This window comes from Asterias rubens, chromosome 20 (assembly GCF_902459465.1).
Source record: "Asterias rubens chromosome 20, eAstRub1.3, whole genome shotgun sequence".
In the NCBI taxonomy this organism is placed as follows: Eukaryota; Metazoa; Echinodermata; class Asteroidea; order Forcipulatida; family Asteriidae; genus Asterias; species Asterias rubens.
In genome coordinates, this window is record NC_047081.1 from 11380241 (window position 1) to 11392942 (window position 12702).

Here is a 12702-nt window from a genome sequence, read left to right on the forward strand (position 1 = left end):
CACAACGTGCATGACCAATAGTAGGATTATTTATTGTGTATTGTAAGTAGTTGTTCTTTATTTTGTTGAATTAGATGAATGCTTTCTTTTTTCATTGGGTAACAGTTAGAAAATGGAAAAATTGGAAGAACTATTTTTTACAGGCAACTCAGACTTTTTTTTTCAAACTGCCGTCGTGCCCTTCGCAACTTTTTATGATTGCCGTGATGCCCTTCCAAATTTTTGAAAATTGCCTTGGTGCCCTAAATTTTTACAAAAAGTCAAGGCAAAACTGCCGTGCCCCTTAAAAGCCGAAGTATCAGGGCTGCAAAACAATTAATTGAAAATGAGCAAAAGGCTAAACAGAATATGAGAATGAGAAATGAATATGAGAAAGGCACTTAACAACAATCAGTCATGTTCCAATACAATAAATTCTCATTTAAGAAGAGTATAGAGGACCCTGACCCTGTCTCTAAAAACATTTCACTGTTTGTTTCGTGCTGATAAAAAAGAAATCACAGAGCATGGCAATGGGTACTCATTAAACAAACAGGAAATTCTTTGTTAATAAATGAACTCAACTGAGAGCATATTTTGTTGGGCGGGTGAACTATGCATGGAGTGTTATTCATTCAAAGGTACTGGGCCCAATTTCATAGAGCTGCTTAAGCAGAAAGTTTTGCGAAAGCGAAAAAATCCTTGCTCAGTAAAATCAGATTACTGGCCAAGACTCCACTCAATTGTTATGCTAAGTAAACAACAGCTAAATACCAGTCACAAGCATTGTATATGGCATAAAATTTTTGCCAGTAACATGTGTAAAATAAGCTAGCTATTTTCGTGCTTTTAAAGCGAATTTTTGCTTAAGCAGCTCTATGAAATTGGCCCCAGGTCTACATGTAACCATAAAGGAAAAAAAACACACACACTAAACAACAACAAAACAATTCTTAAAGGGGTAGCTTTTCAGGCAACATGGACAGAATTCTTGGCAATACTGTTTGAACTGAAGCCAAAACTAGATTTGGGAAATCCTTTTTTTTTTCAAATGTAGGCTACAGCAAATTGGATACCTACTTCCAATAATTTCTGGATTCAACCCAGAAACAAATGCACCAAATCAAATGCTCAGTATTACGGATGTAAACAAAATCACTCATCATAAAAATTTTATACAAATAAGTAAATAAAAACAAAATAACAGACTTCAGGTCTTTGTACTTGTTGATCTTGTCGTGACTACTTTAAGTCTAAGTCAAATGACGGTTGTTTGGGAGCAATTTAAACATTTGGCAACAGATTCAGCAGATACCTACCTTTGGAGGGGGAGCTGTAAGCTGCGGAAACGGCTGGTGCCCTGCCTTGGCCCTGCTCAGATTCGTCGAGCCATCCATACCGACCAGGTCGGGTCCCTGTCCAAACCAAGAAAACCAAAAACCGAAAAACCCTAAATGAATTTATAATCCTTTTGAAGAAATCAACAAAGTCTCTGTCGAGGTGTGAACAAAATTCTAGATTACACCTCCCGAAAAGGCAAATATTCCATGTGAGGTTGGTAGTCCTTATGTTTCCATTGCCTGATGCGATTATTAAACATCAACAGCTGATTATGTGTGTACTACGCACGTGGGTTCTCACGATAACATCCATGGACACACTACAAACGTATTTCCTGGACCAAAGCCAAAACAGGCAGAAACATGAATGAATGATAAATGCTCCGCTCAAAACATCAATTTTTTTCTTACGAGAGAAACACGTGTACGATTAGTATCAGTTGGCGCTGTTTTTGTTCTTCTGTCAAGAATTTAACGTTGATTATTCCTGAGAGAGGGTACTGCCATCGCTGAAAACTTCCTTAGCACGGTCCCGGAAAGCTTTCTGATCTCCCACGTGTGACCAGAAGAAAAAAACAGAGAGAGAGAAAACACAAGAAGCAACACAGCAATTGTCAGGAAACCGGGCGCGTCGACTTAAAAATCCACAAGAATTTTTGAATGTCCATGTTGAAGTGGCGGACGGGAATCCTGCGATTTAGGCGGTGTGGAACATGACTTGCTCGCTCCGGAACCGGGGTACACATTGGGTCCCACACTACACAACGTGCCTTACTGTTGTAATGCTGTTATAGCCGGTACGGGGCCTTGTTAGGGTCTCCCATCTGCTTCGTCCACCGAAACAAAGCCGTCCAGAATAGCACGTACACACAAACAGTGCATACACACACAACACACTGAGAGAAAATTCCCTCAACCACAAAAAAGTAAAGCGCTCTGTATTAGGCTTAGGCTGTGTGCACGCTCAGCAAGCCTACTACTAGGTTTCTCTTTAGCTATTCCATGCATAATCAGCCCCGAGTCCAAGGACTGCAATAGAGGGGGGAAGCGTACACAATACCATGCCTTCTGATTGGTCAGGCTTTGTTCCTTGCCATTCAGCCCTGGCCTCATCTGCCTGTCAAGCACCAGACAGACTCTACCATTGGAGGTCATAGGGGTGTAAGTAACCACTGAGGGGGACTTCACTTCAAAAGGTGCACTTTTCCTCCATGCTTTTGTGAATGTGAGTGCAACTTCCCAATATAAAAGTTCAGCATGTGGTCCTGGAACAAGGAGTGATAGTTGGCCATGATAAAGAAAGCAGGCATACTAAAAGTGTGAAAGGCTAACTACTGAACCACAGTGAGGCATGGCTCCTTTAAGACCAATATTGTAAAGAGGTGTTAGGTCATTGGGAAGTAGTACCCTCAGTGCAGATCATGGGGGAGACCCACCTATAATAAGGAGAGACCACATCAAAAGAATAATTTACCTAATAATGGCAGTGGTTGTTGAAAAAACAACAACAACAACAACAACAACGAAACAAAAGAAAAGTACACAGTATGAAGTTAACCTCAAAAGAATAATTTACAAAATAACAGCACTGGTTGTTGTAAAAACAACGATGACGAAACAAAGTACACAAATTAACCTCAACACATGCAACACTCCAACAAATTCCACTCCTAAAAAGCAACAACTTCCAGACGATATCGAAGCTATCCCTTCTCTGGATTCAAATCCTGTCCCACATAAATAGAACAACATTCACCAGAGCTGAACACTCTGTGCTTTGTCTTATTGCAAAGAGGGCGATCCCACAAGAAACAGAAACTGTCCCTGTTGCCAATAAATTTTACCCTTGTTAAAAAAAAACACCACCACCATTAAAACTGGCAGCTGTTTCAACTTTGGCTTATTCACTGCGCAGTATTTTAGTCACCAACGACCTAAACCACACAAAATGAGAGAAAACATTGGCCATTTGTCAGCAATAATTGCACAAATGATCACTGGATTTTTTTTTATCAGGCTCAAGTAATCCAGACTGAAGGATACAGAGGGATGTTATTTGAAAAAGTGAAGCTCCTCTCTCCTACCAAAAAAAAAGAAGAAGCTAAAATTAACAGTTTACGGAGTAAGTCAAATTTCAAGAACTTTAAAAACATAATTTTATCGATTTTATAAACCTGACCTCATGCTAGCTAAACACAGGAAGCTTTTCTAAGCCGCTTATTCTAAATGTGGAGTGGTTAAATTTAGACACAGTAAATCACCCCTTTTTTAATAAAGTAATTAGACTATGAAATAAACTTCCTGTTTTGTCCTGGTAGAAAAGAACATGTAAGAGTTTCGACAAAGTTTAGGGGGAGAATTCTTCGATTAAAGAGGGACTCCAAGGTCAAATAAAGCTTTTTCCACGCAGTTTCAATCCAGACTCTGGTTCGTTCTTTTTAACAGTCCTTGAATTTGGACTTTGAATAAGGGTATGGCAATAGAATATGGGCGTGTCACATAATCCATCCTGTGACCCTGATCTTTAAAAAATGAATGATTTTTAGTGGAAAGCGCCTTGAGGTCTGGCATACGCCTTTCTTAATATTTATGCATGAGGTACGTCACAATGCTAATCCAAAACGAGGCGATGGGCGCAGCCACTGCACGTGATGGGGGACGTGCGCCCATAGCCTCATTTTGGGTAAGAATTATGACGTCATGCATTATAAATATTAAGAGAGGCGTATAAGGCGCTATATAAATACTCTTTTATTATTATTATTATTATTATTATTATTAAAAATGTGATATTTTGTAAACACAAGAAATTCCAGGTTTTGGGAAGTTTTAATGCATGCGCAAGGCCTGTAGTGGGTCCAACCAGCCCGTAAGGAATAGCATGAAGGCCACTGAGGCGATAGGCAGGACTGCCCTGGTCTTGGCCTTGGTGCCCCTTTAAAAGATTCTCATTGACTCATAAGATTTTAAATTGAAGTGCCCTTTGCAAAATGAAAATTGCTTTGCCATTTAAACGATAAAACTCCATGCGTGCTCTCCCCACCCCTGACCAAATAATGACCAAGCTTCAATAAAACCTGACTGAAAAAGGTCCGTGTTGGAACCTTTATAAAGGTCAAGCATAGTTCTACCATGAACTATATATATTGCTCAGTGGTTCGACAGTGACAGTGTTGCCGCGCTTTATGAGGCCTTTATTTTTATCTTTAGAAATCAAACTTGGTTTGGGGTGGGGGCTAATTTATCAGTTACAACCACAAGGAAATGTTTGTGAATGGTGGTTATCTGTCCATGACAGTTTGACAAATTCTGGTGCAGTATCACCTGACCACAGGATTGGTGAAATCTCATGGATGTTGAACACAGGAAAACACAACCGACCACAGAGTGTTTGTTTTATAGAAGTAGTAGTAGTATAAGTAGAAGGAATGAAGGAAAACCAACCAAATCAGGCAGGGACTGATTGAAAACCCAATCCACTTGCAAGGATCCAGTCTGAGGTGGGATTCGAATGGAATAAATGACAATTACTCTAAGTAAAAAGGTTCACAAAATGCACACAAAATTATTGGGCATAAAAATGCTTGTCCCCAAATTTGGCAAGTTCTGCAATTTCATTTGTTATATCCCACAATTAATTACTTACTTGTGTATGTAACCTACAGAAAAAATACAAAAAGACCACAACAAAACCTAAAACACCCCTACAAAAGTCATTGCTATAATTGTAGCTCGCGTTATTTATATTATCTTTTATTTTTTTATAGGCCCCTTTTTTTTAAATTTTATTTTAAAGCACTTTCAACAGCAACAGAATTTTCTAAATAAAATTTAGTAATATAGATGTTCAGGAGATCCCTTGAAAGATCCCTTAACCTCTAACTAACTAAATATTCACATGGCTGGACACCATTACACCACCAAGCTAAATTTACATAACAATAGAAGGGTTCTGCTTGGCAAACTGGCTGCATTGACTGGTGGTGGTAATGGTTAATGAAGTGTGACCCATGGAAAGTGGGGGGGGGGGGGTTATGGTATACAGGCTAGCACTTCCCATTAACCTACTGGTTAATTGGATCAGCAGTTGCATTGGGGGCTAATTAGAGAATAGCCTGGCTGGATGATTATCTTGTTGGGGGGTAATTGTTAACCACACTCTTATGGTGATCATTCACAAGTTAATTAACTCCTGACTGACACTAAACAAGATTTGTGTTTTGTTCCAAACGTCCAAACGTCCATACATGTACAGCATGGAGGAAGAACAGGTTTCTTTTGGGCTCAAATTTACAAGAGTGCAGGGCTTGTAGCTCCAAACTTTTACTGGACCAGAATTGTTTTTACAATACATGAATCAACATGAGAAAAACAGTTTCAAAGCTGTTTCTGGAACAAGCACTAACAAAATATTAATCTCATTTGTCTACAGATGACAAGCTTTACACAAGAAGGTCAGATTGCAAATTAGAGTTCAAACAATTTTTACGATCTCCAATTTGAAGCGAATTTACGACAACACTCGTGGCAGCACAAACACAGCAACATTATACAGCCAATTACAATGAGAACCAAGTCATGGCCACAACTTTGGAGACACAATTTTCTACCCACACTTTACTAGAAAAAACTTGTTTGTAAAAAGAAAAACTAAGCCGAGGAAAACTTTTACCCCAAATAAAAAATTGTATAAATGTTATCTACCCCTAATTGATAGTTGGCATCTGCCTCATGATGCGCAAAATTCAGTTGCTTGTGTGAAGAAAAAAAGGTAAACAAACCATGTCACAATACCCAGTCATAAAATCTTATCCCCCTACGTTCGACAAATGGTACAGTCTGAATTCTCACAAAAGCCCATGGCACATTTATAATGCACAAAGTGTGACTACTCTTATTCATATGTTAATGATATCATTTTTTTCTCTTTCTAAAACCAGTACTTATACTTTTCCCCCCCAGTCTCCTTTCGATTTTTTTATCATCCACAGACAGCGGGGTCCAGCACAGCGAGAGCGGAGTCTCCTACGGGAATAAACACGCTCACACGATCCGTTAACAGGGAATAGATTCTGGATGTGATGTGACCCCTGGACCGTGAACACCGACCGTGTGCCGTATCAGGAGGCACGATTCCAGGATACGTGTGCTGGGGATTTAATTGCGTCTTTGCTTAAGGGATAACCTTTAATGTTCAATGAAAGAAGGGGGGGGGGGGGTGGAGGAAGTTAAACAATGAAGCCATGATAAGAGAAGACATATGCTGGTTTGTCGAGCGAGGAATTCATTTTCAATTACCATAAGACTACGGTGTATGGATTGTGATTGGGAGTGCATTCTAGAACAGCGATTCGTGTCCGTTCCGTAATTAAGCGAAACTTACATGGATCACGATACCATTTTTACTAGGTAAGGTTATGAGTCAACAGTGATTCATTTATTGAGAGAAAACAAATTGAGATTACATTATCTTCAAATAAATAGATTTGTTTCATGTGAAGGAAAGATGAGATCGAATGAAGTTAGATTTTTAATTTAATTGTTTGAAACTGAACTTTTGCAGAAGAAAATATTTATTGCCTCATAAAGGGAACATTTATAAGGGAAAAAAACACAGAAAAATATAGTGCTATATTGATGATGATATATTAGTTAGGTGGGTTTTGAAAAGATTTTATTTGAAACAAGAACACTGCACATACGTACTCAACACACACGCACACAAAAATCCCCACCCCCCCAAAAAAAATGTCAAAACCAATTTATGTCCAGTGCTTTTTTTGTGCCTAAAAAAACACCCCACACACCTGTGACTACCAGCTTGTCTAGCCAGAGAGTTAGTCTGAATCTAAACAGAAAATAACAGTTTCCGAATGGCTCAGTTTTAAACCTTTTCACATACATGTTAGGACAGATAAAGTGGCGAGTCTAAGTGACAGACAGACCCACTTGCTAACACTGCGTGGCAAAATTACATGTTTACCATTTACTGGTAAGCAAATTTGTGTGCTTAGTAGAACAATTTGCATTTTTTTTATTATACGCAATTTCAACACAATTACGGTAAGCAGTGGATAACAGTTTTGAAACTATAGGGCTGCTCTCTGTACAAATTGTAAGCAAAAAATATTTGCTTCCAGTCTTTATTTTCAACTGGTTGGCGGCCAAACAAATTCCCAACTAGAGTGGTTTAGCCTCGAGATAAAAAAATCTTGTTTATTCAATGTTAAACAGAAAAACAAATTATCTTTGGAAAGATAAAAACAAATTCCCCAAGCTTGCAAATTGGACGATAAACAGCAACAATCCATTACTTTATTTCTCAGTTGGCCACACCAGCTGATGCAAGTCATTATGATGTGGATGGCAGGAAGCTCTGACCAGCTTCAGGAAGAGTGACGCAGAACTGCCTTAATGTGATTATAGCGACTAGGGGGAGGGAGGGGGGGGGAGGGAAGGCACACTTAGTGGGATGGGGGAACTGTAAACATGATTCAGTGATACACACACGGTTGATGTTGTGTTATTTATCGGCAACATTTTTTGAAGTAAAAAGGTTACATTTTTTTTGAGGGGAACTACTTTGTGATTTGGGACTGAATTTCAATGGTGAGGTCGGCATAAGTTTCATGAATGCATTTCAGTATGATGAGTACATAAATACAAATAAAATACAATCTGAGATCGGACCACAGGACCCGTATATATACAAATATTTAGGGGGCCTACATTGTTTTTTTAACACGATCATTATTCAGTGATCAGTAGTGTTAATAACTTAAAAAAAAATCCAGAGCTTTCTATATTATTCCTTTGGATAATTTTCCGCGCGTCGCCACCAATTTATCCGCCGTTAATTAACTCCAAAACCACAGAATTTTGTTCTTACCTGAGAAGAAGGGTTACAGCATATGTACATCCAGAAAAAAAGAAAAAGAAAAAGAAAAAAAAGGCCGGAAGTTGGTGGCGAGGTCGTAAAATTTTCCCATTCCTTTTATTACAGCACAAAAAAGGCCAAAATAGGGTGTTATGAAATAGAGAATTAGAGACATTATTATGAATATGGGTCAGTGTGGAAAATTCAGTCAAGAAAATTGAGATGTTGAATAATGATTGATGATTGTTGATCTGAAAAGGAAATAACGGGATAACTTTCCGTATGGCGCCACCACTTTTTCACTCATTTTTACAAAAAGGGATATCTCATTGAGGTAAATAAGATACTATATTATTTCATATCGAATGAAAAAGTGGTGGCGCCATACGGAAGCTTTTCCAAATAACGAATCAGTGAATGTTGTTCAAAATCAAAGAGTCAAGCTTCAAAAATCAAATTATTGTAAAATTACAAACATGAGACAGATTTTAGTCTAAAATTTAGAGCCATGTTTGCATAAACACAGTCACCAATGCTTCACTTTCACCCACATAATCTCAGGTACATCATGATGGAGGGGTACATGAGTTAAGAAGGTCTAATTTGTCTACCAAACACGCACTAGCAAACTTAATAGAGCACAACTTAACTTAAAACTTGCACAAAAACAAGTCAACCTAAAAAAGAAAAAAGTCCGGGACTCCGTGTCGCACATTTTCAACTTGCTTTTTGGGTAACATTTTATACGATTACAAAGCTTAGAATAATGAAATAATCTTACAGTGTATCTCAGCATCTCATGTTGACCACATTTTAGAGCTCTCTCCGGGAAGAAAAAGATAGAAAATCCTCACCAAAAAGCGACTGTTTTTAAGCCCAAATCCAACGCTCAACAGTACCACCAACCGGGTAAGTCACCATGTGTGGTGCTGTATGATGCTTTACTATTGAGGGCGCTGTTCACGATTAGTGTTATTTTTGTAAAGGTGTCAAGCTCGACGACAGAGGGCGCTATTCAACTTTAATGGTGACCTTTTTCAACTAGTACAATTATTTTGTTATGTGTGCTTATGGACATTTTTTTTTATATGCAGGTTTTAAATTCAGCAGTTTGTAGCTTACAGTTCTGCCAGAGTTAAAAACAACTTTTGCAAAGAGAAAAAAGCCTTCTAGACAGCAATCTGCACAACAAAATCTGACTTTACACTACAAAATAATGTGAAATAAAAGAACATTTTTCACAGCAAGGAGGTAAAATTTAGAACATCTCCCAGTAGGGCCTACATGAAACACAACAAATCCCCGACCCTCATCACCAACCAGCCTGTGTCACTCAAGCATGTTTGTTTGGAACAGCAAAAAGCCCATGACAAGGTACCAAAGAAAAAGATGGCATTCTAATTAAAACTTTTTTTGTTGAAAACAACTTTTCTTCACTCTTGCGCACCATTGAGCCAAGCCAAACTTCCAGTTAATCTCCAAGGCAGTACTGATGAGGCAGCATCCAGCAACAGAGTCCTGCACTCTCCTGAAAATGATCAGTGCATACTGATCAAATGATCACTGCATACTGATCGAAACCTTCAGCTGTCAACTACCTGTTCTTTTCAGAACCAACACTATTCAAAAGAGATTTACACATGGCGCTACTGCAAACCTCGACTGATTATACTCCCAACCTGCAAAATTTCAAATCCTACTTAAAACAATACAAGACAAAAAAACAAACAAACTTAACCCTCCTACTCTTTGTACCATTTCTAGCGAATTGACCAACCAATAGAAACCACTCAACTGCGGGGATTAGGTGGCACAAAACTAAACAGTGTACATGTGTGTAGGCCCTACCATGCCTACTGTGTATCTAGTATGCATTAGAACCATGGTGTCCAAAATTAATATTGTCATTGCAGGCTGACAGTAGTTTATCCACCTTTCAAATAAGCAAAACCACAATGGATGTTTTTCAATGGTCAGACAGTATGAGGGTGAAGGGTCGGGCCCATCATTACTTCAGAGCTGGTTTAGAATAATAAAACAATGTTGATACCCAAAAAATAAAATAGTCCAAACTGAAATGTAATTTTGGCTGTCCATTATTTTGGAAGTGTGTGGTTTAACAATGAAAATACTATATGAAGCCTAAAAAGCCAGATGTTTACTTGCCATTTTTTTTATAGGTATAATTATAACTTAAGTTCTGAGATTTGATTTCTTGGTTTCTTCTTTCAACTTTGCCGATAAATTTGATGAGTTAGACTTTCAGTATTGGCAGTATGGCATTTGAACTGGTTGCTAGATTCTTGAAAGCAAGATAATCTTTTGTTAAACCCATTTTGTGGTTTTCAGTTCGATTAAATTGAACCCCTGCTTTGTGCAGACGATTAGTTCAGCTTCAGCCTGAAGTTTAGGTTATTAACTTATACCAAAATAGAGCCTCCTTTTTTCTCACCTGTGTTTTCTTTCGAAGTTCCACACACTTTCTCATCTTACAGATTTGGTGTCCCGTTCGACGGTTCTTGCAGCTGGAACAGTCCCCGCAGTTCTGTTTCGTCATGCACGGCTCGCAGACTCCACATCGCTTTCGCTTCTTCTTCTTGTTTCCGCTACTACTGGACCCGTCCGCCATGTTGCCTGGACTGCAGGCACCGTTGTCACTCTGGTTTGCCGAGAGGGAACCGTCACTCTGGGTAGGGGAGAACATGGAGCTGTCCTTGGGGGAGCCTGGGGACGAACTGGAGCTCGGTAAGGGGCAGGAGCGGGGGATGTCGATCTTAATCGGAGACGAGGATCCGAGTCGCGAAACTGGAAAGATGGGTTGGAAGAGCTGAGATTGCCCTGCACTCGAACTTGCTGGACCAGCTGGTGGTATTCCCGATGTCTGTTTGAGAGACTGAGGGCGCCCTGACGAGTGAAATATCCTGCTATCAGAACCGCCCATGCCCGAATCCGGGCCTGATTTCGGGTCCATGTTTTGCTGCTGTTGTTGGCCGGTTAAAGCCCAGCGGAGTTTCGGGACTGCGATGCCAAACGCAGACGAGTTTGCGTCATGACGCAGCTCCTTTCTCTTTGATGCCGAGCTGCTGGTCTCGGAGTCCCGGGAGGAGGAGTCGGATGTCCCCGGGGAGTTGGGCACCGCCTTGGAAGCTTTCAACGAGGCTCCCAGCCCGGCGTCTAGTGTTTTCTCGATCATGCTCGCGATGGTGAGACCCATGGACATTCCTAAGCCAGGTTTCGGCCGTTTGGGTTTGGGCTCAGCTTTCCTGGCAACTTGATCACAACTATTCTCTGAGCCGTTTTCCTCGACGTGGCTATACCTGAACACTTCTGGTTTGTGATCGGTTGGGGATGATGCCATGGAGTTGCTCCCCACAGCACATCCAACATCAATATTTTCCGAGACTGAAGAATCGCTTTGTCTGCAAGCATTAGAGTTTTTATCAAATTTGGTGTACTTGGTTTCGGGCTCTAGGCCGCCGGCTACGGCGGGCGAATCTCTAGGCGACTTGCCAAGCTTTCGCTTGCCCCCCGTTGACTTTTCCCTCTTTTCCTTCTTAGAGGTGGGTCCGGCTTCTTCCTTGCCGTTCGCGTGTCCGTCAGTCGAGCTTGTTGTCTGTTTGCTTTTCCCACAACAGTTCTTCTTCCCTCTTTCCTTCGGGTGTCTGATGGGAGTTTGATCAAGTATTTCAGGCAATGTGGTGCCGTCGTTTGTATCCATTCTCTTGGTGGTATTGTTATCATTAGAGTCTCTCTCCTCCGACACTCGCGAATTAAAAACAGCTGCATTTTTCATCCTCCGACTCTCCTCCTCCTTCTCTGCCTCTCGCCACTCCTTCAGAAGAGCCTCTTTACGGCTCTCCTCTTTCACTTTCCTCCGTGAGTCAAATTTCACGATGTCCTTTTTGTTCTGACCGGCCTTGGACCCGGTCCTCTTGCCGTCTGAAGCAGCATCCACACCCATCGTCTTCGTCGGCATGGGGACCCTCACCTCGACGTCATCGTTGTCGATATCCACTTCCCAGGGATCGCTCTTTGGGCATTTGCCTGTTTTTGTCGACTGAGGGCGGTATTTCTCATCAGCGGACTGCCCTCTGTCGTCGGTGTTGACGTTGTCCTCGAGCAATGTCCGGCGGATGAGCGCCTCTACAAGGTTCCCGGATGCCATTTGTAGAAACGCCTGACCCTCTCCTGCTTTCAGCATTCTGGAAAATAAACAAGAGACAAAACAAAACAATAAATGAATATTCATTAATATTAAACCCGCTGTCTGTGTCTGACCGCTAGTCCTGCCAATTTCTCTCTCCATATTCTTAAAATTGTCTTGTTCCGGTGTCGCGGCCCAATTTTGTTCTCCAATCGGCGAAGTGTATAGAACTTAGAAGTTTCATTTTCACGCACTCTTTTCACTCAACTGTCAACAATTCATGTTTATTGACCAAATCGGGAGGGGCACACCATGGGACAAACTCCCCAACGACACGGTAGGGCACATCCTAAAATTTATAA

At 40.5% G+C, this 12702-nt stretch overlaps 1 protein-coding gene across 2 annotated transcripts in view; it reads right to left on the reverse strand.

Annotated features, from left to right (window-relative positions):
- LOC117303674 (methylcytosine dioxygenase TET2-like) overlaps nt 1-12395 on the reverse strand; it is a 34860-nt gene extending 22465 nt beyond the window's left edge. The window contains exons 1-2 of one of the 2 annotated variants that reach the window (XM_033787930.1): nt 10649-12395; nt 1299-1394 (exon numbers count right to left, since the gene is read on the reverse strand). In XM_033787930.1, coding sequence (XP_033643821.1) covers nt 1299-1394; nt 10649-12361 — 1809 coding nt within the window. In that variant the 5' untranslated portion in view covers nt 12362-12395. The remainder of the gene's footprint in view (nt 1-1298; nt 1395-10648) is intronic. The other variant, XM_033787931.1, reaches the window with a different exon arrangement.
- Between the last annotated feature and the right edge of the window lie 307 nt (nt 12396-12702).